At 54.9% G+C, this 25,354-nt stretch overlaps 1 protein-coding gene across 1 annotated transcript in view; it reads left to right on the top strand.

Annotated features, from left to right (window-relative positions):
• LOC128496811 (SCO-spondin-like) overlaps window positions 1-25,354 on the top strand; it is a 77,810-nt gene that overhangs the window by 34,619 nt on the left and 17,837 nt on the right. The window contains exons 46-85 of the mRNA XM_053466612.1: window positions 1,145-1,202; window positions 1,471-1,522; window positions 1,663-1,783; window positions 2,466-2,697; window positions 3,253-3,394; window positions 3,703-3,891; window positions 4,044-4,154; window positions 4,472-5,605; window positions 6,258-6,386; window positions 6,483-6,659; window positions 7,285-7,449; window positions 7,793-7,966; window positions 8,345-8,467; window positions 8,912-9,041; window positions 9,418-9,543; window positions 9,722-9,828; window positions 9,973-10,146; window positions 10,421-10,591; window positions 10,712-10,964; window positions 11,935-11,981; window positions 12,117-12,287; window positions 13,107-13,238; window positions 13,321-13,457; window positions 14,495-14,589; window positions 16,270-16,319; window positions 17,974-18,147; window positions 18,283-18,462; window positions 18,665-18,744; window positions 19,071-19,240; window positions 19,326-19,372; window positions 19,725-19,925; window positions 20,325-20,495; window positions 20,960-21,157; window positions 22,011-22,110; window positions 22,957-23,177; window positions 23,266-23,415; window positions 23,882-24,048; window positions 24,266-24,426; window positions 24,569-24,789; window positions 25,126-25,167. Coding sequence (XP_053322587.1) covers window positions 1,145-1,202; window positions 1,471-1,522; window positions 1,663-1,783; window positions 2,466-2,697; window positions 3,253-3,394; window positions 3,703-3,891; window positions 4,044-4,154; window positions 4,472-5,605; window positions 6,258-6,386; window positions 6,483-6,659; window positions 7,285-7,449; window positions 7,793-7,966; window positions 8,345-8,467; window positions 8,912-9,041; window positions 9,418-9,543; window positions 9,722-9,828; window positions 9,973-10,146; window positions 10,421-10,591; window positions 10,712-10,964; window positions 11,935-11,981; window positions 12,117-12,287; window positions 13,107-13,238; window positions 13,321-13,457; window positions 14,495-14,589; window positions 16,270-16,319; window positions 17,974-18,147; window positions 18,283-18,462; window positions 18,665-18,744; window positions 19,071-19,240; window positions 19,326-19,372; window positions 19,725-19,925; window positions 20,325-20,495; window positions 20,960-21,157; window positions 22,011-22,110; window positions 22,957-23,177; window positions 23,266-23,415; window positions 23,882-24,048; window positions 24,266-24,426; window positions 24,569-24,789; window positions 25,126-25,167 — 6,683 coding nt within the window. The remainder of the gene's footprint in view (window positions 1-1,144; window positions 1,203-1,470; window positions 1,523-1,662; window positions 1,784-2,465; window positions 2,698-3,252; window positions 3,395-3,702; window positions 3,892-4,043; window positions 4,155-4,471; window positions 5,606-6,257; window positions 6,387-6,482; window positions 6,660-7,284; window positions 7,450-7,792; window positions 7,967-8,344; window positions 8,468-8,911; window positions 9,042-9,417; window positions 9,544-9,721; window positions 9,829-9,972; window positions 10,147-10,420; window positions 10,592-10,711; window positions 10,965-11,934; window positions 11,982-12,116; window positions 12,288-13,106; window positions 13,239-13,320; window positions 13,458-14,494; window positions 14,590-16,269; window positions 16,320-17,973; window positions 18,148-18,282; window positions 18,463-18,664; window positions 18,745-19,070; window positions 19,241-19,325; window positions 19,373-19,724; window positions 19,926-20,324; window positions 20,496-20,959; window positions 21,158-22,010; window positions 22,111-22,956; window positions 23,178-23,265; window positions 23,416-23,881; window positions 24,049-24,265; window positions 24,427-24,568; window positions 24,790-25,125; window positions 25,168-25,354) is intronic.

Here is a 25,354-nt window from a genome sequence, read left to right as displayed (position 1 = left end):
TTACTGTATAGAACACATATCTATATATAATAAATATATAGTCACTGTATATAACACATATTACCTGCATATATTGTATGTATATATATATATATATACTCGCTGTATATAACACACATTACCTGTATATATTCACTGTATATAACACATCTATATATAATAAATATATATTCACTGTATATAACACACATTACCTGTATATATTCACTGTATATAACACATCTATATATAATAAATATATATTCACTGTATATAACACACATTACCTGTATATATTCACTGTATATAACACATCTATATATAATAAATATATATTCACTGTATATAACACACATTACCTGTATATATTCACTGTATATAACACATCTATATATAATAAATATATATTCACTGTATATAACACACATTACCCGTATAGATTATATATTCACTGTATATAACACATATCTATAATATATATTCACTGTATATAACGCATATCTATATATAATATTCACTGTATAACACACATTACCTGTATAGATTATATATTCACTGTATATAACACATTACCTGTGTATATTCACTGTATATAACACATATTACCTGTATATAATAAATATATATTAACTTATAAACTATTTACTGTATTCATAAATATTTACTGTATATAACACATAAATATATATTCACTGTATATAACACATATTACCTGCATATATTGTATACAATATATAGTCACTGTATATAACACATATTACCTGTATATAATATATATATATATATAAACTCGCTGTATATAACACATATTACCTTATATACTGTATATAATATATATAGTCACTGTATATAACACATTACCTGTATGTATTGTATATAATATATAGTCACTGTATATAACACACATTACCTGTATATAATATATATATATATATATATATATATATAAACTCGCTGTATATAACACATATTACCTGTATATACTGTATATAATATATATAGTCACTGTATATAACACATTACCTGTATATATTGTATATAATATATAGTCACTGTATATAACACATATTACATGCATATATTGTATATATATATACTCGCTGTATATAACACACATTACCTGTATATAATATATAGTCACCGTATACAATCCATTATATTTCAGTATCCCTCAGATCTGGCCAAATACCCCGACCCCGCAGCCGGCACGGCATACCCAACCGGTGAGTAACCATAGAAACCATCTGGGCTAAATGTTACAACACGACTCAAAATATCTCTGCTCGATGGGGACCCCCAGTCTCTGGCTGTAGCCCCCAATCTGCCCCGGAGGGGGCCGCTATCAACGCCCCCCTTTTATATTTAACTTCAGGACACTTTTAACCCTCTAAGCGTTTTGTAATCATTACTTCTATATTATTATCACGTTACCACGTTTGCCCTGGGGGGGGGGTTTAAGACCCCAGTAACGTCTGACTTTCTTTATCACAGGGACCCTCGGGGACGGACGGCTACAAATTTCCAGGAGACGTTTCTCCCACGGGTAAAGTCATTATTCCCCCCCGGTCCGCCCATGCTTTGTATTGCAGGGGTAGTAGCTGGAGATGGGGCAAATGTCTCGCAGACGACGGCTCGTCTGTCTGTCTGTCGCTCATGTTTGGGCCTAATTCTTGTTGTGCGCAGGTCCGTGTGATGGGCCCCTGGGTCTGGAGGACGGCCGGGTCCTTTACCAGCAGCTGATGGCCTCGTCCTACAAGGAGAATAACCCACCGGATGCCGGGCGGCTGAACATAATCCCAAACATGTCAGTGCCCTCTCATATCTAACATTCATGCCATACGGGCTCGTTAAACCCTCCTCGGAGCCCAGCGTGTTATCACCCATGGGCCGTGTTAGTAAATGGCTGGGCTCCGGGGAGGGTTTATCACCCATGGGCCGTGTTAGTAAATGGCCGGGCTCCGGGGAGGGTTTCTCACCCATGGGCCGTGTTAGTAAATGGCTGGGCTCCGGGGAGGGTTTATCACCCATGGGCCGTGTTAGTAAATAGCTGGGCTCCGGGGAGGGTTTATCACCCGTGGGCCGTGTTAGTAAATGTCTGGGCTCCGGGGAGGGTTTATCACCCATGGGCCGTGTTAGTAAATGGCCGGGCTCCGGGGAGGGTTTATCACCCATGGGCCGTGTTAGTAAATGGCCGGGCTCCGGGGAGGGTTTATCACCCATGGGCCGTGTTAGTAAATGGCTGGGCTCCGGGGAGGGTTTATACCCATTGGCCGTGTTAGTAAATGGCTGGGCTCCGGGGAGGGTTTATCACCCATGGGCCGTGTTAGTAAATGTCTGGGCTCCGGGGAGGGTTTATACCCATTGGCCGTGTTAGTAAATGGCTGGGCTCCGGGGAGGGTTTCTCATCCATGGGCCGTGTTAGTAAATGGCTGGGCTCCACGGAGGGTCACTTGATGGTTCTCTGAACGTTGCCGTGTCCCGCGCAGCCTGAACATCGTTCCCGGATGGAGCCCGCTGGACACAGACCCACAGCCCTTCTTCCAGGTGGATTTTCTGCAGCCGACCTTCATCTCCGGCGTCATCACTCAGGGGGGCCGACAGTCCGGGGGCTTCATCACTAAATACCGCCTCATGTACAGCAGCGATGGGCTGGTTTATCACAATTACACCGAGGACATGCGCGGCACAGACACGGCTGCCCAGGTAAAGACCATGGAGGTCAGTTCTTTGCTCTCATACATTTCTAGCAGTGAGATTGGGGACCCTCGGACATTACAGGCCCCCCCATTGTGGGAATCATTCCCAACGTGGCCATCATCCTCCCGGCCTCGAGTGTCAACGAGAGACCATCATCTCCCCACCTGTTCTCATCCCATTATCAGCCGGTCCCAGGAGCTCCTTTGGGGGGTATTAACGGCCTCCTTTGGGGGGTATTAACGGCCTCCTTTGGGGGGTATTAACAGCCTCCTTTGGGGGGTATTAACGGCCTCCTTTGGGGGGTATTAACGGCCTCCTTTGGGGGGTATTAACGGCCTCCTTTGGGGGGGTATTAACGGCCTCCTTTGGGGGGATAATAACGGCCTCCTTTGGGGGGTATTAACAGCCTCCTTTGGGGGGTATTAACGGCCTCCTTTGGGGGGTATTAACGGCCTCCTTTGGGGGGTATTAACGGCCTCCTTTGGGGGGTATTAACTGCCTCCTTTGGGGGGTATTAACTGCCTCCTTTGGGGGGGTATTAAATGATCCTCCATATCATTCCCCATCTCCGTTTAGGTGTTCGAGGCCAATGCAGACAGTAACACGCCAGTGACACGGGAGCTGAGCCGACCCCTGCTGACACGCTTCCTACGCATCCTTCCCGTGGATCACCACAAGGCCATCTACCTGCGCAGCGAGGTCCTCGGCTGCCCTTACGGTGAGCGTTTACTCCGGGGAGCGGAGGGCTCGGCGCGTTTATTAGAAAAACACCGCAAAATACGATTTTATTACCAATGATCACGAATATTTAAACCCAAAGGACCCTGACGGATCGGGCTGTCTCTGTCTGTCTCTCTGTCTGTCTCTCTGTCTGTCTACCTAACGCCCCCCCCCGGGCTAATGCCCCCCTCAGGATAACGGGCCCCCCGGGCTAATGCCCCCCCCAGGATAACGGGCCCCCCGGGCTAATGCCCCCCCCAGGATAACGGGCCCCCCGGGCTAACGCGCCTGTGTTTCTGTCTCCAGTTGGACCCAGCGCGTCTCCAGAGCCCGTGACCCCATCACGTGCCGTGGTCACCCGCGCCGGGTCCTCCAAGCCCTCTCACTGCCGGCCCGGCGAGTTTGAGTGCGGCAGCGGCGAGTGTCTGAACGCCTCCAGCGCCCTGTGTGACGGCAACGCCGACTGCAGAGATTTCTCCGACGAGGAAGGATGCGGTAAGCGGAACTTTTACCCCCATACTGTCCACACTGGGGCAAGTTTTACCCCTGCAAACAAACCCACTCACAGGGTCCACTCAGAGTGTTTCCGGTGGACCTGCCGGTAGCGCTTATCCCGTGTCTGACGCGCTCCTCTTCTCTCCTACAAGGTGCCCACCGCTTGACTGAATACCCCTCGACTGTGACTGATGGGGGTGTTTACCCACCAGGGTGGCTTCAGGGAACAAAGGTCACCCCGTTATCAGCCGGGGGTCCCGCAGGTGAGGCACGGATCACGCGGGGGAATCGCTTCTCTCCATCTCGTGTCCTGCAGGTCATAGAGACGTGTAAATGGTCAGACCCAGCTGTCTACGAGACGGCACCGTATCTCACATGTACCTGTGGGGGCCGCGGAGGGTAACAGGTGGGGGTAAAGCTGTCTCTAAGGGGCCTTTGGTGACTAACCGGGCTTTAACCAACACCTCTAAACAATCAGCGGGTAACGAGCCCACCTCATAATCCTCTAATATTTATCATACGACCCCCCCAGACAGTAATTATTGATATCTATCCACTGAAGTGTCTTCTCTTCATCTAGGGGTGGTGGGCTTGCTGGATACGCCAGCTCCTGGAGGCTCTCGGCTGCCCCACACAGTCAGGCCTGGAGAGCCTGGAGAACCCGGACTTCATCTTCTGTCCCAACCTACGGGGAGCCCGGGGCTCCTCAGCCTGAAACCCGGACAGCAAACGGTATCTGGAACGGCCCTTACCGGAGAGCCGGGCATCCAGGACAAGCACCGAGTCAGTGGAGCGCCCGGCATCCGCGTCTCAGAGACACCCGGGGAGCGAGGGCCGCCAGGCAGTCCAGGACCTGGAGAATATTCCTCGGGGTATCCGGGGTGGCCCTGGATGGAACCAACCCCAGGAGTGACAGAGAGCCCAGGGGGCAGTACGCCTCACGTGGCTGCCATCACATCTGGCATCTGGGAAACCCCTGGGGGAAGAATCTACCCCACAGGCATGCCTGGACTAGTCACACATTCTGCCGGTAAGGATGAGTGGATGCTGAGTACACGACCCAGTGATGTAGGCGGAAGTCCGCCACAGGGTGTACCGGTCCCAAGTATAGGAGCAGGCGATTCGGTACCAGGGCTAGTAATGGCTCCCACAGGAGCAACTGGGATGAGTGACTCTAATTCACGGCAAACTACCTCACCGGTACATGCCGGGCAGAGCATAGCCTCTGGGGAGACTACAGGCCACGGCGGTAGAACAATGAGACCAGCTCCACGCGTGGAGGGCTGGAGCACTTTGCTTCCTGGAGAAATACTGCCGCAGGGTAGGTCCGAGAGCCCCCGGGTCACCAGTGAAGCTCCAACAGGATACCCCGGTTTAGCCGCTAGTCAGGCTCCTGGAGGAAGGTGGCCATCTTCCCATTACCAGACAGGTCCAGCAGCCACCAGTGAGTTGTATAACGAGAAGGGAACCCCAACCTCACTGTACCCCACGCTGAAAACGGCTCATTGGGGCAGTGAGGGGCCAGGTGTGAACCGTATCAAGCCTGAGTATATTGCCGTACCTCAAGGACATCATGCCAGCTTGAAGCCTGGTGATGGCTCTGTCATTACGTCCAAGGAGCCCATTGAGGTTCCTCCAGAGAACGGCCAAGACGAGGAGGGATACATTAAACCCGCGGGTCGCGAAGACCATCTCAACACAACTGTGAGCGAAGGTGTGTTTTATGGCTCGGCCATGAGCGTGACTTGTGAAGGGTTAACGTTAGGGGCCTCTGGATTGGCCTGGTCTTTGGGCACATTGGGCACTCCGGTCACTGGAAGGTTTCTCAGTAGAGATCTCTTGGTAGGAAGTGATTATGGCAGAGCCCTGATTGACCTCTTACCCCTACCCAACCACGTGCTTTACAACTGCCCCAGTTGGGGTAAAACTCTTGAGCAGGGTCTGCTTCACCCCCCCCCCACAAGTCTTTTTCATAGTTGGTTGATGATTTTTAATAAACGAGGTTCAGCGATTGGTCGGATAAACCCGTTATATCACAGCGGGTCAGGGGCAATAAAATAAATATCATTCAGATGAAAATCTTCCACGTTTCCGCCAATTTACACGAACGCCCTTTTTATTTAATGTACGGGTTTTTGGGGGGTTTTGTTTTCTTTTAGGACTTTCTGTGCTTTTTGCCCCGTTCTGATTTTTGAGTAAATTCCATTTTCTTTGATTTCTGGGGTTTCTTGCGATCGATCGCCCTGCATGCAGAGACGCCCCGTGGGTTTCATCCCCGTGGGATTTCAGAGCCACGTTCCTGATAACGTTGGAAGAGAGGATCATCAGGATGAGATTAATACCCCCCCATCTGCCCTGTATTCCAGGCACCGCATTACCCAGAAGCCCCTGCAGCGTGGGGCAGTTTGCTTGCTCCGTCTTTGGCTGCGTGGACAGCGCCTTCGTGTGCGACGGGCAGGAGGACTGCATCGACGGCTCCGACGAGCATCACTGCGGTGAGTGCTGCGAAGGCCACGCTCTCGCTTCCTCTTCTATCGCGATATGTCGGGATACTCACTGAGCGCGACTCGCTGTGTCTTCTGCTCTCGTAGGGACGGCGTCCGTATTTACGGTTCCTGCGCTGACGACGTCGCGTTCTTTTATCTCAACGTCCCCCGCAGTCTGTTCGGCCAAACAGTTCGCGTGTCTGAGCGGAGAGTGTCTGTCCGTGGACAAGAAATGCGACCTACAGAGGGACTGCGACGACGGCTCCGACGAGACTGGTTGTGGTGAGTGAGATGTCTCTTGACGGGTTTCCCGGCAGGAATACGGGGTTCTTCCTCCTCTCCCCTGTGGATAGAGCCCATGTAGGCGCCGGTCTAGAGCGCAGATATACTGGGGTGGGGAGAGTGCTGCGCCCCGGAGAGAGAGAGAGAGAGAGGCGGCCGCTGTCCCGAAACGGAGGAGAGAGAGAGAGAGAGATGGCGGCTGTCCTGAAACGGAGGAGAGAGAGAGAGATGGCGGCTGTCCCGAAACGGAGGAGAGAGAGAGAGATGGCGGCTGTCCCGAGAGAGACACGCTCTGAATGAGCGAGCGCCTAAAAAAGCTCCAGCTTCCCGGAACGAGCGACGCAGCCAGTGTGCCGGCCGGCAGCTTTTATACGTGTGTAAAAGAGGTGGAGTATAAGTGGGTGGGGCACAAAGTGAGCAGGATAAAAGGGGTGGAGCCAAGGCAGCAGCAAAATGAGGCTTTGCCTAAGGTGGCAATCTATATATATATATATATGTATATACCGTATATACCGTCACCACCGGATGTGAAGAGCAGTCTCACGAGAGAGCTCCATGAAAATAGAAGAGGTGACGGCGCCCCCCCCCCCGAGCGACACTCAGACGCTCATCTGTTTTTCTCCAGTGGACTGCATCGTGTCTCCGTGGACCTCGTGGAGCGAGTGCAGCCGTTCATGCGGCCTGGGCGTTATATTCCGGAGGCGCGATGTGCTGCGGGATCGGCTCCCCGGGGGCCACTGCGCCGGGGCTCAGTTCGACAGCAAGAGCTGCTTTGTGACGGCCTGTCCAGGTAATCGGGCGGCGCGGAAACTTCTCCTCTTTGTTACAAAGACGCCCCATTCCACGTTCTAACGCTGGTTATTTTTGGGGCTCAGCGGTCTCTTTGTTATTTTCAATCACAATACATATATTCAAGGGGTCTGACGAGATGAGAATTGGCAGACTGAGACAAACAGATACATTAGAGTGGAGAGGCTCGTCTCAGGAGCTTACAATCTATTAATGAACTCTTTATAATACTGAATATCGCTAGCGTGAAACCCCGGAGCCCAAGCGCCCAGTCCCTCTCCTTTGTGACACGTTATTGGGTGTTCTGGGGCGCACAGTAGTAACGTGGCGCTGGTTCCCCGCAGTAAACGGAGCGTGGTCTCACTGGGGCGAGTGGTCGCCTTGCGATGCCGAGTGTCAGGGGGGAGCGAGGTTTAGAAGCCGGAGCTGTGAAAACCCACCACCCAAAAATGGCGGCCTGCCATGCCAAGGAGAAGCGCTGCAGGCGGAATCGTGTAATCTGCATCCCTGCGGAGAAGGTACGGGGCAGTTATTGCTGGGGTGTCATGCTGGGTCACTTTTACCCGAGGGGCAGGACTTATTAAGCCTCACTGAGAGTTAATTAGGGGTGTCCAGCTCATTCCCCAGGGGCAGGGGCTTGTTGGCCGAGGGGCCGGAGGGGTTCATTGCCAACTGAGCAGGTCCAAAGTACTTCAAAGAGTGCCCATAGGGCGTATGTTGGTTACCCGGGGAACGGGGCACACAGGAGCCCTCTCCTGCCCAAGAGCCACGATCCCAGCGAAGTCAAGTAACTAACGATCCACGTCGCTCGTCGTCTCCTCCTGGAGACTGAAGTAAGTGCCGGCTGAGCAGATGGGAGTGACAGTTCCCAATGAAACGCTGTCGTGTCTTTACAGACTGCGGGCCTGGCACGCTTTACGTGGAGTCGGCAGACTGTGGGCTGAGGCGGCTGGATCCGTGTCCTCTCACGTGTGGCGGGCTGAGCGCGGAGATCATGTGTAACAGCAGCTGTATGGAGGGTGAGCGCTGAGATACCGGAGGTCGGCTCACACCCACCCAGGACCCCCAATTAACGCCATGTGGTCCCAGCACGTGTTATAAGCAGGCGGTACCACGCGCAGGTCCGTTCTGTAACAGACGTGTCTGCGGGTTACAGAGATGCCTTCACTGACCTGACGGAAAGTCACAGCTCTCCTGAGTCATCCTGAGGCGTTGGACGTCGCAGGCCTCCTGTCCGGTCTGTTGGTCGTTGGGTTTGGAGCCATTTTGCGTTTCATGGAGCTCTGGGTCCACCTCCCGAAGAGCCACGTCGGTCTTGATGCCACTTTTTTAAGCGTTTTTTTGTGTTGGGTGTGAACGTCCGGGGTCTTTACCTGCAGTTAACCTCAGAGTCTCATGTAATGCACCCCCTGTTTCTGCCCCGGTTGCCCCCAGTGAACTCTCTCCCTTTGTGCCCCCTGCAGGTTGCCGCTGTCCTCCTGGTCTGTATCTGCAGGACGGTGGCTGCGTGAATATCAGCGAGTGTCGCTGCCACGCCGACTCGGTGTCTCTCCTCCAAGGAAAGAACGTCCGAGAGGATAACTGCAGCGTGTGGTGAGGACCAGGAGGGAGAGCTGGGGGGCGAAGGGGGTAAAAAGAAATAGCCCAGCAGATTGTGTGGTGTTTATGGACACGTCGTGGACCCGTGAGGAGGTTCCCCGTAGGATGATGAGAGTTTGGGTTTCTTTATAATAAAGACTGAGCCCCCAGATACTTCATCAATTCTCCTGCCACCAGCCCTGGTAAAAGCCCCTCTATCTCCACTACTGGCCATAACATAGCAGTCTCACGAGAGAGCTCCACGATAATAGTAGAGGTGACGGTGGACACCCGCGCCGAGCGTCTCTTACATCCACCGTGTTTGGTGTCACCTGTACCGGGTCGCCATGAATGGCCGGATCTAGTGCCTCTTCTCTCTATCGTTCTCTAGCCGGTGCCACGATGGGAAGATGACGTGTGATGATTCCGCCTGCGTGGTGGACTGCGGCTGGTCCGCCTGGTCACAGTGGACTCCTTGTGACCAAACATGTGGGACGGGGATTCAAGAGCGCTTCAGGTGAGGCGTCTATTGCTGCAGGGACTGCCTTTGGGTTTGCTCTCCCGTACGAGCTTCGTTGGGCAGTGGCCGGCGATCAGGTAGTCGTGTCCTGTCCACGCTTGTAGATGACCCCACGTTCTCAGGCTGTCGCCGGACTTCCCCCGTGTGACTTTCCATCTCGGGTTTTCATTCCTAGATCTCCATCAAATCCACCCGGTGCCAACGGCGGCTCCCCCTGCGAGGGCGATTCTCACGAAGTCAAGGAATGTTACTCTCCCTGCGTTAACGGTAGGCCGGACGGGCGTGGGATCCAACCGTTATTACGCTTACATCCGTGTCATACCACGTACTGTGACGTATCTGGCGTGCCACTTGCCGTGTGTGTTCTTAGGGGTCCTGTACCCGCTGAGACCTCTGTCCTGCCCTCTCTCTAACCCACAGAGACAGACGGACACTGGGGTGAGTGGACGGCGTGGTCTCCCTGTTCCGTGACCTGCTTCTATGACGTGGAACACATCGGGGTCAGGAGGAGGTTCCGTCACTGTGGTGGCTCCGTCTCCGAAGCACCCTGCGCGGGGGAGTCTGTCCAGGAGGAGCCGTGCGACACCCCGCTCTGCCCAGGTGAGGGGCTCCAAATAATTGTATATAAACCTCGTGGAACAATCCAGTTCACGATCGGTCCCACTATAGACTCCCACGCGTGAATCAGGAACCCCTCCACGCGTGTTTTATACGTGTCACTGAGTGTCCGTGCAGAAAACCTTCTATTATAAGAATCCGAAGGTAACGTTTGTGGTGGGAGTTTTTGTAAACCTGACCACCCCATCCGTGGAGGGCGCCACTCCGTGTGTTACGTGTGTCCATGTGTTTAACCCCCGCCATCCTGTATTTTCAGTTGTCGGGGGCTGGTCACCCTGGAGTCCGTGGACAGAATGCACGGCGTCTTGTGACTCCGGCGTTCAGACTCGGAATCGCACGTGTTCCCGGCCCTTTCCCTCGCACGGAGGTCCTGATTGCCACGGGCCACAGATCCAAACCCGCGAGTGTAACGCACAGCCCTGCAGAGGTGAGAAACTGCCCCTGTACTGCAGGGGGCGCTCTGCTCACTACAGCCTAGGGGTACCTGGGCTGGTGGTCTGGGGTTCTAGTAATTGCGAGTCCTTCTCACGTCTCCTGCCTCCCGCAGACCTCTGTCCCGTGGATATGATCTACCAGACGGCGGAGGAGTGCCGGAGCGCTGGGGGTGCCTGTCCCCGGCTATGCCTAGACCAGGCTGCCCACGTGGAGTGCGCCTCCGCCTGCTACGAGGGCTGCTACTGCCCCGAGGGGCTCTTCCTGCAGAACAACAGCTGTGTGCCCCAAACCCAGTGCTCCTGCTACCACAAGGGGGCGCTCTACCAGCCAGGGCAGAGCGTGGCTGCGGATGCCTGTAACAACTGGTGAGTGAGCGGCCGCGCAGGAGCTGACGCTTCCTCTGTGCCTTCGGATCCAGCAAGGTTAATGTAAAGGGGCAGATCGTTTTGCAGGTTGTGATGCCTTTTAGTGGCCCTCACATTGGGAACACGAAAGCAAAGTGCGTTCCCAGCATCCTCTGCTCCCTTACTGCGTGCGCGATGAGATCCGTTTGCCCCGGACTGTATGGCGGTGATCTTCATCCATCAGTCAGCCATTATATCCAGCGCTGGCCGGCAGACGTCAGCCATTATATCCTGCGCCGGCCGTCAGACGTCAGCCATTATATCCAGCGCCGGCCGTCAGACGTCAGCCATTATATCCAGCGCCGGCCGTCAGACGTCAGCCATTATATCCTGCGCCGGCCGTCAGACGTCAGCCATTATATCCAGCGCCGGCCGTCAGACGTCAGCCATTATATCCAGCGCCGGCCGTCAGACGTCAGCCATTATATCCTGCGCCGGCCGTCAGACGTCAGCCATTATATCCAGCGCCGGCCGTCAGACGTCAGCCATTATATCCAGCGCCGGCCGTCAGACGTCAGCCATTATATCCAGCGCCGGCCGTCAGACGTCAGCCATTATATCCAGCGCCGGCCGTCAGACGTCAGCCATTATATCCAGCGCCGGCCGTCAGACGTCAGCCATTATATCCAGCGCCGGCCGTCAGACGTCAGCCATTATATCCAGCGCCGGCCGTCAGATTCAGCAAAGCATTTATGGCGGACCCCAGAGAGGACGGCATCCGTTTTCTGTAACCCTGAGACCATGGGCTGTGTGGCATTTATGGGCTGGGGGGCCGGGGTCTCATGGAATGTGCCACTTGGGACGTCGGCCTGTGCCGTATCCGCCATGACTTTAGTGTCGCCCCAAAAAGGACCCCCAGAAACTGGCGAAAGGGGCGATTAGTGGCATCCAGGCCCTCAATAAGACGTCTAAATTCTCTCTTCTTTCCCAGCACCTGCCGGTCTGGCGAGATGGTCTGCGGCACCCAACCCTGTCCAGGTAAATATTACTAATGGTGGCTGACGCAGGCGCTGTAGCGCAGATACCGTCACAATGTTTGGGGAACCCTAGTAGAGTATGTGTGGAATGAAGAGGAAGGGACTCGCGAGTCCTCACCGCCTCTCCGTCTTTCAGTGGACTGCGGCTGGAGCGTCTGGACTCCGTGGAGCTCCTGCAGCAGAACCTGCAACGTGGGCACCAGACGGCGATACCGCTCCGGAACCAACCCCCCGGCGGCACTGGGAGGCCGTCCGTGCGAGGGCAATAACGTCGGCATCGAGTTCTGCAGCCTGCAGCCGTGTAAGGGTGAGTGGACCGATATTTACCTTTCTTACACAAAATATCTAATATCTCTTTTAGGTGCTGCTGGTGAGTGGGGTCCCTGGTCGGAGCGCTCTGCTCCCTGTCTCTTACTCTATTTTGTCTGTCTCTTTTAGGTGCTGCTGGTGAGTGGGGCTCCTGGTCTGAGCGCTCTGCTCCCTGTCTCTTACTCTCTTCTGTCTGTCTCTTTTAGGTGCTGCTGGTGAGTGGGGCTCCTGGTCGGAGTGCTCTGCTCCCCGTCTCTTACTCTCTTCTGTCTGTCTCTTTTAGGTGCTGCTGGTGAGTGGGGCTCCTGGTCTGAGTGCTCTGCTCCCCGTCTCTTACTCTCTTCTGTCTGTCTCTTTTAGGTGCTGCTGGTGAGTGGGGCTCCTGGTCTGAGTGCTCTGCTCCCTGTCTCTTACTCTCTTCTGTCTGTCTCTTTTAGGTGCTGCTGGTGAGTGGGGCTCCTGGTCTGAGTGCTCCCTGTCTCTTACTCTCTTCTGTCTGTCTCTTTTAGGTGCTGCTGGTGAGTGGGGTCCCTGGTCGGAGCGCTCTGCTCCCTGTCTCTTACTCTCTTCTGTCTGTCTCTTTTAGGTGCTGCTGGTGAGTGGGGTCCCTGGTCTGAGTGCTCTGCTCCCCGTCTCTTACTGTCTTCTGTCTGTCTCTTTTAGGTGCTGCTGGCGAGTGGGGTCCCTGGTCTGAGTGCTCTGCTCCCTGTCTCTTACTCTCTTCTGTCTGTCTCTTTTAGGTGCTGCTGGTGAGTGGGGTCCCTGGTCTGAGTGCTCTGCTCCCCGTCTCTTACTCTCTTCTGTCTGTCTCTTTTAGGTGCTGCTGGTGAGTGGGGTCCCTGGTCGGAGTGCTCCGTTCCCTGCGGGGGAGGATATAGGAACCGCAGTCGGGTCAGCGTGGTTCTGCGCAGGATCGAGTTCTCCACCTGTAATCTCAGCCCGTGTTCTGGTGAGGATCCGCGTGCCGGCCCCCGAGGTCCTCGCTGTCAGTAGAAGACGGCTGTTTGCCCAATAATTTCTGTCGGTTTCAGGAGAGGCCCCCGGGCTTTGCCCAGAAGACAAGGAATGGAAGGAGTGCCATGAAGGCCCTTCGTCCTGCGCAGACCTGGAGAGGCCCAACTCCACCTGCCGGCCGGGCTGTTACTGCCGGGGAGGAGAGCTTCTGCTGGTAGGAAACGAGCAGAGACGTTAGGTGCTCCCAGGACTGAGTATCGCCCTCTGTACGGAGTACTGAGTATCGCCCTCTGTACGGAGTACTGAGTATCGCCCTCTGTATGCAGTACTGAGTATCGCCCTCTGTATGCAGTACTGAGTATCGCCCTCTGTATGCAGTACTGGGTATCGCCCTCTGTACGGAGTACTGAGTATCGCCCTCTGTATGCAGTACTGAGTATCGCCCTCTGTACGGAGTACTGAGTATCGCCCTCTGTACGGAGTACTGAGTATCGCCCTCTGTATGGAGTACTGGGTATCGCCCTCTGTATGGAGTACTGAGTATCGCCCTCTGTATGCAGTACTGAGTATCGCCCTCTGTATGCAGTACTGAGTATCGCCCTCTGTATGCAGTACTGAGTATCGCCCTCTGTATGCAGTACTGAGTATCGCCCTCTGTATGCAGTACTGAGTATCGCCCTCTGTATGCAGTACTGAGTATCGCCCTCTGTATGGAGTACTGAGTATCGCCCTCTGTACGGAGTACTGAGTATCGCCCTCTGTATGCAGTACTGAGTATCGCCCTCTGTATGGAGTACTGAGTATCGCCCTCTGTAGGCAGTACTGAGTATCGCCCTCTGTATGCAGTACTGAGTATCGCCCTCTGTATGCAGTACTGAGTATCGCCCTCTGTATGCAGTACTGAGTATCGCCCTCTGTATGCAGTACTGAGTATCGCCCTCTGTATGCAGTACTGAGTATCGCCCTCTGTATGGAGTACTGAGTATCGCCCTCTGTAGGCAGTACTGAGTATCGCCCTCTGTATGCAGTACTGAGTATCGCCCTCTGTATGCAGTACTGAGTATCGCCCTCTGTATGCAGTACTGAGTATCGCCCTCTGTATGCAGTAGTGAGTATCGCCCTCTGTATGCAGTACTGAGTATCGCCCTCTGTATGCCCTTGGGCCCTCCAGCATGCAGTTAACATGTGGTGGTGGCCCTCGCGGGGGCCAGAGAATTATTCTCCATTGTAAAGTAATCTTCTCTTTCCCAGAACAACCAGTGCGTCCCGGTCTCCGAGTGCCCCTGTACCGAGGATGGGGCTTTTTACCGGGCGGGCGACACCGTACCCCGAGACTGCAATAACTGGTGAGTATCTCATGAGGCTTCACACCTGAGTTCAAGAATGCAGCTCTCCTCAGCGAGGACAACGCGGGGCCGGCTACTCCGATGCGGCCCATTCACCGTCGCGTTCGTCTCATACCGCTTTTTACGCAATCCCCCCCTATGGGGGTCTCTCATGGGTCGAGCTAAGAGTTACCTCCGCTGACCAGACTCGACTCCAGTCGCTTGCCCCGATAACATCACTCACTAGAATGAGCGCTTTGTAAGTAATATGTGAGGGCATGCGAGTGCGAGTGCGGTTTGTGATTTATTGGTGAGGGTATGTAAGGTTAATGCGAAATCAACGCCCCTTCTCACCACCCGAGGGGGGATGAGGATTGCGGTAGCATAAATAACCCGGGGGGGGGGTATTTGCCCCTTTATACTCCCTCCCATCTCCTGCTAATGGTGATGGGGGGGGTTATTTAATGTAAAAAAAAAAAAGCCCTATAGCGTCACAGACAGGGCTCACCACAGGGCAGAGAATTAGGGCACAGGGCAGGGTATTAGGGCACAGGGCAGGGTATTAGGGCACACGGCAGGGTATTTGGGCACCGGGCGGGTTATTAGGGCACCGGGCAGGGTATTAGGGCACACGGCAGGGTATTAGGGCACAGGGCAGGGTATTAGGGTACAGGGCAGGGTATTTGGGCACCGGGCGGGTTATTAGGGCACAGGGCAGGGTATTAGGGCACCGGGTAGGGTATTAGGGCACAGGGCAGGGTATTAGGGCACACGGCAGGGTATTAGGGCACCGGGCAGGGTATTAGGGCACAGGGCAGGGTATTTGGGCACCGGGCGGGTTATTAGGGCACACAACAGGGTATTAGGGCACCGGGCAGGGTATTAGGGCACCGGGCAGGGTATTAGGGCACAGGGCAGGGTATTAGGGCACACGGCAGGGTATTAGGGCACCGGGCAGGGTATTAGGGCACAGGGCAGGGTATTTGGGCACCGGGCGGGTTATTAGGGCACACGACAGGGTATTAGGGCACCGGGCAGGGTATTAGGGCACCGGGCAGGGTATTAGGGCACAGGGCAGGGTATTAGGGCACACGGCAGGGTATTAGGGCACTGGGCAGGGTATTAGGGCACACGGCAGGGTATTAGGGCACAGGGCAGGGTATTAGGGCACAGGGCAGGGTATTAGGGCACAGGGCAGGGTATTAGGGCACAGGGCAGGGTATTAGGGCACACGACAGGGTATTAGGGCACCGGGCAGGGTATTAGGGCACACGGCAGGGTATTAGGGCACCGGGCAGGGTATTAGGGCACACGGCAGGGTATTAGGGCGCAGGGTATTAGGGCACCGGGCAGGGTATTAGGGTCTCTCACCGCTTTGTGCGCAAATAATTAATAATAATCAGTGTAAGATTTCTCAAGTTTTTCACAAATTCAGCTTAACGAATGTTCAGCAGGAGGGAGAGTCCCAGCGTACAGCGCCGCACAATATGATGGCGCTATATCAACCAATAACTCATAATTCCCCAGCAGATCCTGAAGAACGCGTTAAAGGGCATTAAATAAATGGTTAATGAAATCGCTTTGGCCGGTAGTAACACGCGTGTGACGTGTGTAACGCTTTGGCCGGTAGTAACACGCGTGTGACGTGTGTAACGCGTGTCTGCTGTGTAATAACCCCGTGTCTGTTTTATGTCGGTTCAGCACCTGCTTCTCTGGACGAGCCACCAACTGCTCCCAGCTGCTCTGTGAAGGTACGAATACTTAGATTGCAAGCTCCTGGGCACAAGCTTCTCTCCCAATGTTCATTCTGCTCCTTAAACGCAAAATCATATTGTATGACGCGGCTCCTGGACCTGTCGCTGTATGGGTGTGTGGCAGTGTTTAGGTGTAGGTCATGTGACGTGGGTCCTGGATCTGTCGCTGTATGGGTGCGTGGCAGTGTATAGGTGTAGGTCATGTGACGTGGGTCCTGGACCTGTCGCTGTATGGGTGCGTGGCAGTGTATAGGTGTAGGTCATGTGACACGGGTCCTGGACCTGTCGCTGTATGGGTGCGTGGCAGTGTATAGGTGTAGGTCATGTGACGTGGGTCCTGGATCTGTCGCTGTATGGGTGCGTGGCAGTGTATAGGTGTAGGTCATGTGACACGGGTCCTGGACCTGTCGCTGTATGGGTGCGTGGCAGTGTATAGGTGTAGGTCATGTGACGCGGGTCCTGGATCTGTCGCTGTATGGGTGCGTGGCAGTGTATAGGTGTAGGTCATGTGACACGGGTCCTGGACCTGTCGCTGGATGGGTGCGTGGCAGTGTATAGGTGTAGGTCATGTGACACGGGTCCTGGACCTGTCGCTGTATGGGTGCGTGGCAGTGTATAGGTGTAGGTCATGTGACGCGGGTCCTGGATCTGTCGCTGTATGGGTGCGTGGCAGTGTATAGGTGTAGGTCATGTGACGCGGGTCCTGGATCTGTCGCTGTATGGGTGCGTGGCAGTGTATAGGTGTAGGTCATGTGACACGGGTCCTGGACCTGTCGCTGTATGGGTGCGTGGCAGTGTATAGGTGTAGGTCATGTGACGCGGGTCCTGGATCTGTGGCTGTATGGGTGCGTGGCAGTGTATAGGTGTAGGTCATGTGACGTGGGTCCTGGATCTGACGCTGTATGGGTGCGTGGCAGTGTATAGGTGTAGGTCATGTGACGTGGGTCCTGGATCTGACGCTGTATGGGTGCGTGGCAGTGTATAGGTGTAGGTCATGTGACACGGGTCCTGGACCTGTCGCTGTATGGGTGCATGGCAGTGTATAGGTGTAGGTCATGTGACGCGGGTCCTGGACCTGTCGCTGTATGGGTGCGTGGCAGTGTATAGGTGTAGGTCATGTGACGTGGGTCCTGGATCTGACGCTGTATGGGTGCGTGGCAGTGTATAGGTGTAGGTCATGTGACGCGGGTCCTGGATCTGTCGCTGTATGGGTGCGTGGCAGTGTATAGGTGTAGGTCATGTGACGTGGGTCCTGGACCTGTTGCTGTATGGGTGCGTGGCAGTGTATAGGTGTAGGTCATGTGACGCGGGTCCTGGATCTGTCGCTGTATGGGTGCGTGGCAGTGTATAGGTGTAGGTCATGTGACGTGGGTCCTGGACCTGTTGCTGTATGGGTGCGTGGCAGTGTATAGGTGTAGGTCATGTGACGTGGGTCCTGGACCCGTCGCTGTATGGGTGCGTGGCAGTGTATAGGTGTAGGTCATGTGACGCGGGTCCTGGACCTGTCGCTGTATGGGTGCATGGCAGTGTATAGGTGTAGGTCATGTGACGTGGGTCCTGGATCTGTCGCTGTAGGGGTGCGTGGCAGTGTATAGGTGTAGGGTATGTATGACGTGGCTCCCAGGTCACATGTTATACCGTACTCTTGCAGCTGTTGATGGTAACTGGTCGGAATGGACTCCATTGAGTGACTGTTCTGCCGCGTGCGGGGGAGGCTTCCAGAGCCGGTACCGTTTCTGCACAGAACCTGCGCCGTCCGGCACTGGATTTCCATGTGAAGGTCCGGATCGGGAGGAATATCCCTGCAACGTGGAGCCCTGCTCAGGTGAGCCCCATGTCACCACATGTACCCACTGGGGGGGGCTGTGCCTCAGAAGACCCCTGGGTGTCGTGTAGCAGATGCCGGCGAATGCCCCCCTTGTTTCTGGTTAATTTGGTTTGGTCCTTGCGTTTATCACAGAATCCGGTGAGTGGAGTGAATGGAGCAGCTGGACGGACTGCACCAAGAGCTGCGGAGAGGGGGTGAGGACCCGACACCGAAAATGTGACAGCCCTCCGCCCCTCGGAGAAGGAGATTACTGCGAGGGTCCCAGCTCCGACATTGAGGCCTGCAGCCTGGGCCAGTGCCCTGGAGTGGAGGGTAAGGAACCGGGAGAAACCTTAAACTGCCCCTATCCCAGTAAAGGCAAACTTCCTGTGACTCCCCAGTGGTCCCGCCTTTATATCCAGCGTGTTATGTACGTCATGTTACATGGTGTGGCCCCCGAGGGGCCCGGTGGTATCGGGAGTCCGGGGGCGTCTCCTGTTTTCGGTCTCGTTAGTTTCTCTTTGATTGTTTCCAGCAGCGAATTGTTCGGCCGTCGCAGGCTCGGCGTACAGCAGCTGCGGCCCTTCCTGCCCCAGAACATGTGATGATGTCATGGTAAGTCAGGTGACGGGGCTGCACAGCGCATGCTCAGCCGCGCCGTAAACTGAACCGCTGACAGTAGTTTCCCCGATGGACCCGAGGCTCTCCATGACAGAGTCGCCTTAATGATTGTTCTTTGGGGTGTAACCCAAGGGGTAACCGGCACCGGCAATGTGCTCCATAACCGGTGAACGAGTTTAGCGCTATAACCCCAGTAAGGGGCATAACCCGTGGGATCGTGGGTGGAATCCTGAGGGCCCCGAGTCGTGGCCGCGCAGGAGCACAGGTAGAGGAAGCCGGAGGGCCGCGGCCGTAATAACTCATGTGCTTCTCTGTGCCAGCGCTGCACTTGGAGCTGCGAGCCTGGCTGCTACTGCCCCGCGGGGCAGATCCTGGCTGCCAATGGCACGGTCTGCGTGGATCTCCAGGACTGCACCTGTCTGGACCTCCTCACCGGCCAGCGATATCTCCCAGGAGAGAGCGCGCCCCGAGGGGACGGCTGCAACACCTGGTAGGACCCCCGCTCCGTCTCCGCACCACCTCTGCTGCTTCACCTGACTGCCTTGTCTCACACGCTTCCTCCCTCTCCCCTCCAGCACCTGCGTGAACGGCTCAATGACATGTACCAACCACGTGTGTGCGGGTGAGTGCTCCGTGCGCCACAAGATGCCCCTGAGGGCATCAGGAGAGAAGCCGGTGGAATTTCACAGCCTCGGGGGAAAGAGCACCAAGCCGGGGTAGAACAAAGACAAATAAATACCCCAATCAGCTATAGAAGGCATCCCAAGTGTTTACTAAGACCAGCCATTTAGTGAAAGAGGCCCTATCCTGCCTAACGCACTACCGGCAACGTCTGCGCGTTGAGTCGTCTCTCCTATATCTTTGGGGATCTGAGGGGTTAATGGATCTGCGCACGTTCTTGGTTTTTTTCCGCCCCGGTCTGGCTCTCATCATGTTTTGAGTCCGTTTTAGCGTCTGTGTCGCTTCTCTTCCAGTGCCCGGAGGCTGGTGTGCCTGGTCACCCTGGACCCCGTGTTCTAGAACATGCGGCAAGGAGATGGTCACGCGGTACCGGAGCTGCGCATGCCCCAAGCCACAGGAAGGAGGTGCCCAGTGCCAAGGGGTGCAGCAGCATCATGGTGATACCGGGGTGCAGCTGGAGCGGAAGGAGTGCCCGTCGCCCTCATTCTGCCCAGGTAGTGATCGGGTGCCCAGTGTGGGGAGTGCCAGGGGGTCCCGGTAATGATCTCCGTGATGTTAAAGTGCCCCCGGTGCCCGTTCCTGATCCTCGGTATGGAATGTTCAGACTGGGAACCGGTACAGGGCGAGCCGGGTCCGGTATTCCTTTATTAACCCATGAAACCATTTCTGGTGTAGCCCCCCCCGCTCTCCGGCGCAGTCATTTTCCCGAAGCCTCCTCTCGGGTTTCTTTAATTATACCCAGAATGTTAAAATGTCTAAAAATCCCCCCAAATACCCGTGGAGCCCCTCGAGCCCCTCGGCCGTAATACCCCCGGCTCTCGCCGTTGCAGTGTCTTTCAGGTATTTAATCCACAGCTATTTAGCAACCCAATTCTACTTCTGTGTTTCCTCAGTGGATGGTGTTTGGGGCCCCTGGGGGCCGTGGTCCCCGTGCGACGCGTGTGCCGGAGAATCCGTGCGGACCAGGCAGTGTAATAACCCCCCGGCACGGTTTGGTGGCACGCCGTGCCAAGGAGAAGCCAGGCAGAGCCACGCGTGCCAGGAGAACGCTACACAGTGCTTAGGTGATCGCACCCGGCGGCAGGCGCTTTGTCTTGGGGGGGGCTGGGGGATCTCAGTGCAGTGACCTCTGCCGGTACCGGCCACGCATGTGGCTCTTACTGATCAGAAACGTGGTCTTTGTGGCATTTAAAGGAAGCGTGTCCCGTAGCACGTCTTCCATGTACGAGACACGCAAAGAACACGCAACTCCAAGGGATCACACAGGAAACCGATTCCTGGATCCTTTAAGGGATCCACCTTCAGGGGGCGCCCCCCCCCCAGCCTCGCATCACTGCACTGAGATGACAGAGATCTATTAATGGGGATCATCACGTTGTTTTTGTCGTTGTTGTTTTTGTCGTTGTCGTCGTTGTTGTTGACGTTGTCGTTGTGTTGTTGTTGTTTCGTTGTCGTTGATGATTTTTTACGTTATTTTTCTGCCGAATGCCAGAATTTATCCCTCATCCGGCTCTCCTTTCTCCAGCAGATTGTGGAGGGGGGCAGGTGGATTTCCAGTGCGGCAAACCCTGCCCGCGGTCCTGCGAAGACCTCCAGGGAGAGACCCTGTGCGTGGACCCCCCGCGGTGCCAGCCGTCATGTGGGTGTCCTGACGGGCGGCTCATGCAAGGTGGCGCATGCGTGGATCCCCAGGAATGTAGATGCAGATTCCAGAACCGGTCCCTTGGTGAGTGGTGGCGGTCGGGGGTCTCCTCGGCGTGAACGTTTCATCTAGGAAGGAAGGTTGATGTAGGATAGGGGGTGTAACAGCCCCCAATAGGGTATTTTTGTGCAAGAGACTGGCGAGATTGTCAATATTCTGTTACCCCCCCGGCCCACTGTTCACGGTATAGGGGAAGAGGGGGACAATCATTGCCCCCCCTTGGTCTTGGGACCCCCCGTTTCTTTTGTTTTATTTATTTTTATGAGTTTCAGGTGAGGGCATGCGATGTTTTACTGAACTCGCTGAGCCTCGCCTGAAACTCACAAAATTAAAAGTCACGTTTTAGTAAATCTGAGAGTTGTGAGAGTTATCATATGAGGACATGTGACCTTAGTCCAATTAACCCTTAATGATCTATGCATGGCACGGGGTTTTCACAAGATTTAACCCTTAAATCAACTGACCACTAGAATTTGTATTGAATAAACCTGATCACTGGCTGTGAACATGTAATCGAGACACGGACACCCCAAAGCCGGGGGCTGATGAGATGTCCCCTGTGCCGGCCCCGGAGGACGGGGTGTAAGGGCCCTCATTCTGTTGGATTAATGATCCCATTTGATACGACGTTAGGTCGATGGTAGCAGGCGGGGCGTCCGGTGCAGGGAGCGGATTAGGGTTTGTAAAACACGTCATACGTCAGATACCCGCAAAAAGCCTCCTCTCGCGGGGTCATTTTAACCCAGTCATTCACTACGTCTCTTTTATGCTTACAATCTGAGATGGACGAACAGGACGAGCGTTTCGGATCTGGTTGAACCCCCGGGACCCCCTCAAAATCCTGACTTTAATGTTTTTGTTCTGTTTCTACCCCCAGCAGAGGCTTCTGACTCGGGGAACGTCTCCTCGTGGTCTGCTGTGGATCCGTGGCTGTCTGTCGCGCCCGGGGAGACGGTGTCTGGACCTTGTCAGAACTGGTGAGCCAATGAAATGCGTCAATGCGGAAGGTGACGGGGGATTCTCTCTGACATCATACAGGGAGTTTTATGTAACAAGGATCTTAGAATAGACAGACTGAGATAACGGCATCCACCGAGACCACGGGGGTGAATGTGATGACGCAGGGGTCGCTTCTAAGTGTGATGTAAGTGTGACATCACAGGGTCAGGTGTGTGATGTAAGTGTGACATCACAGGGTCAGGTGTGTGATGTAAGTGTGATGTAAGTGTGACATCGCAGGGTCAGGTGTATGATGTAAGTGTGACATCGCAGGGTCAGGTGTATGATGTAAGTGTGACATCGCAGGGTCAGGTGTATGATGTAAGTGTGACATCGCAGGGTCAGGTGTGTGATGTAAGTGTGACATCGCAGGAGTCAGGTGTGTGATGTAAGTGTGACATCGCAGGGTCAGGTGTGTGATGTAAGTGTGACATCGCAGGGTCAGGTGTGTGATGTAAGTGTGACATCGCTGGGTCAGGTATGTGATGTAAGTGTGACATCACAGGGTCAGGTGTGTGATGTAAGTGTGACATCGCAGGGTCAGGTGTGTGATGTAAGTGTGACATCACAAGGGTCAGATGTGTGTTGTAAGTGTGACATCACAGGGTCAGGTGTGTGATGTAAGTGTGACATCGCAGGGTCAGGTGTGTGATGTAAGTGTGACATCGCAGGGTCAGGTGTGTGATGTAAGTGTGACATCGCAGGGTCAGGTGTGTGATATACGTGTGAGACTGCTGGGATCAGGTGTGCGAGGGTAGGATGTTCAGGAGTCCCCAGTGCCTCCCAGTCTCTCCCCGCTCAGACCCCGTGTGATTTGCTTGCAGCACATGCTCCGCAGGGAGACTGCTGTGTACCACGGACCCTCTGTGTCTGCTGGACGGCGGATGGGGCCCGTGGAGCCCGTGGACCTCCTGTTCGCAGACCTGCGGGAAGGGAATCCAGACCCGGTCTAGAAAATGTGACAGCCCGACACCCCAGAATGGAGGCAGAGACTGCCAGGCAGAGGGGCAGCAGCAGCGAGACTGTCAGGATGTGGAATGCCCAGGTATCAGAGAGCGTCTGGAGCCGCGGGTTCTCGTTTATTGCCTACGGCGGAGAAGTCATCGGTGGTTCGTGTCCTGTTTGCGTTACAGAGCCGGGGCCGTGGAGCGAGTGGTCCCCGTGGTCCGCCTGCAGTGTGTCCTGCGGCGGCGGGGAGCAGATCCGCGTACGGGAGTGCCACAGAGAGGAGTGCCACGGAAGAGCCATCCAGACCAAAGCCTGTAATAACCAAGTCTGTCTCGGTAAGTGTGCCGGGGGCCGACCGCTGCGCATGGATCAGCTGCAGGAGATCAGAGGAGGTTATTTCAGTTGTATTCTCAGATTTTACATAAAGTAACCGAGGCCGCGCCTCTTCAACATAACTCCCATGTATGCACGCAGCGACATGCGTGTTACCAATCCACACGCTGTACCTGCCACCACGCACGCTGTACCCGCGCACACTGTATTCACGCACTCTGTCACCACACGCGCTGTATCCACGCACGCTGTCACCACGCACGCTGTACCCACGCGCGCTGTCACCACGCGCGCTGTCACCACGCGCGCTGTCACCACGCGCGCTGTCACCACGCACACTGCCACCACACGCACGCTGTCACCATGCACACTGTCACCACATGCGCTGTATCCACGCACGCCGCACCCGCACGTTGTACCCGCACGCTGTATCTCCACCCACCTTCTCCCCCTCCTGTCTTTCTGCAGACGTCGGGTGCCCCCCGGACCGCCTGTACCGAGAGTGCGGGGAGGGGGGCGGCTGCCCCTACAGCTGTGCCCACCTCAGCCGGCAGGTGGAGTGCTTCCCCGACGGGTGCGAGGAGGGCTGCCACTGCCCTGCAGGAACCTTCTTCCACAACGGCTCCTGTGTCACGGTCAGTGGGGCCACAAAAATCCCACGCTACAGGGGGGTACCGGCAAATATACGCGTAACGCTCTCTCTCCTCCCGTATCTCCGTTACAAGGAGCCGCCCCTGATTCGTGGAAACGTGGGGCAGATTCCTATAACGAGCCCCACGGAGGGTAAAATCTCTTCCACGTATACAGGGGAGGAAGTAATCGAGCCGCCCGCCGTCCGCTTGTCTCACACAGGAGTGTCCGTGCGTCCTGACCGAGGAGTCCGTACAGGGACTGAGGAACCGTTCCGCAAATCCACGTGATGAGACCCCACTGTTCACGAGCCACGGCGTCCGAGTCGCGGTGGGAGAAGAGATGATGCCTGGAGAGAAGGTCCTGCATGAGTGCAGCTCGTGGTACGGTTCTCACTTTTTGGGTATAATGTGGGAATATTTGGCTCGGTTGCTGCTCCGTGGTGTCCGTGGAATGTCCTCTGTAATGTGTTTGGGGGTCTCGTGACATTTGGGGGTCTCACGGTTTGCCCGCTTTTTCCCGCAGCACGTGTGATAATGGTCGGCTGAATTGTTCATTTGTTTCCTGTCCGGTGGATGGCGGTCTCTCCCCGTGGGGTCCGTGGACTCCCTGCTCCGTGTCCTGCGGTGGGCTTGGGAACATGACAAGATCACGCGAGTGTTCGGATCCAGCGCCAGCCAATGGGGGGCGAGCGTGCGAGGGGCCGGTCATTGATATTAAATACTGTCAAACCCCGGAGTGCGAAGGTGAGAGGCCCCCCGACACGTTCCACGTCCTCTCTGCCCGTGTCCCAGCGCTCTCCCTCATCACCTCGTGTTTCACGCGTGTCCTCTGTGGCTGTTGTTTAGTTTATCTTCAGCCGTGGGATATCTGGGGTAGAAGTTTTAAAGTCCTTCTTATTGCTCATCCGCCTCCATTACTCCCGTGGTCACGTGGTCCAGTTATGGAAAATTACCTGCCCTCCACCGACCACTTTCGCTGATTCGTTCCATCTGAAGAAGAGACCGCTGAGGTCCTGAAAACTCACGTGACTCTGCATGTTGTTCTGATTTTATGGCCACGGATTTGTTTTATTCTTCCAGATCTCGTGGGACCCACACAGGAGCCAAAGTCGGACATTGCAGGTAAGGATTCTGTAGGGGCCACGGTTACTGGCAGCCACGGAGCTGGATGTTCAGTCTCCTCGCTGGGTTAATCTAGAGCCAGAAAAAACAGAGGTGTCAGAAATACATCACCGTTGCCCTCTGGTGGCCACGCTCTTACTCCTGGCCACGGGCCGCACTCTTACTCCTGGCCACGGGACGCACTCTT

This window comes from Spea bombifrons, chromosome 5 (assembly GCF_027358695.1).
Source record: "Spea bombifrons isolate aSpeBom1 chromosome 5, aSpeBom1.2.pri, whole genome shotgun sequence".
NCBI lineage: Eukaryota > Metazoa > Chordata > Amphibia > Anura > Pelobatidae > Spea > Spea bombifrons.
This window is presented reverse-complemented; position numbering and strand designations above follow the sequence as displayed.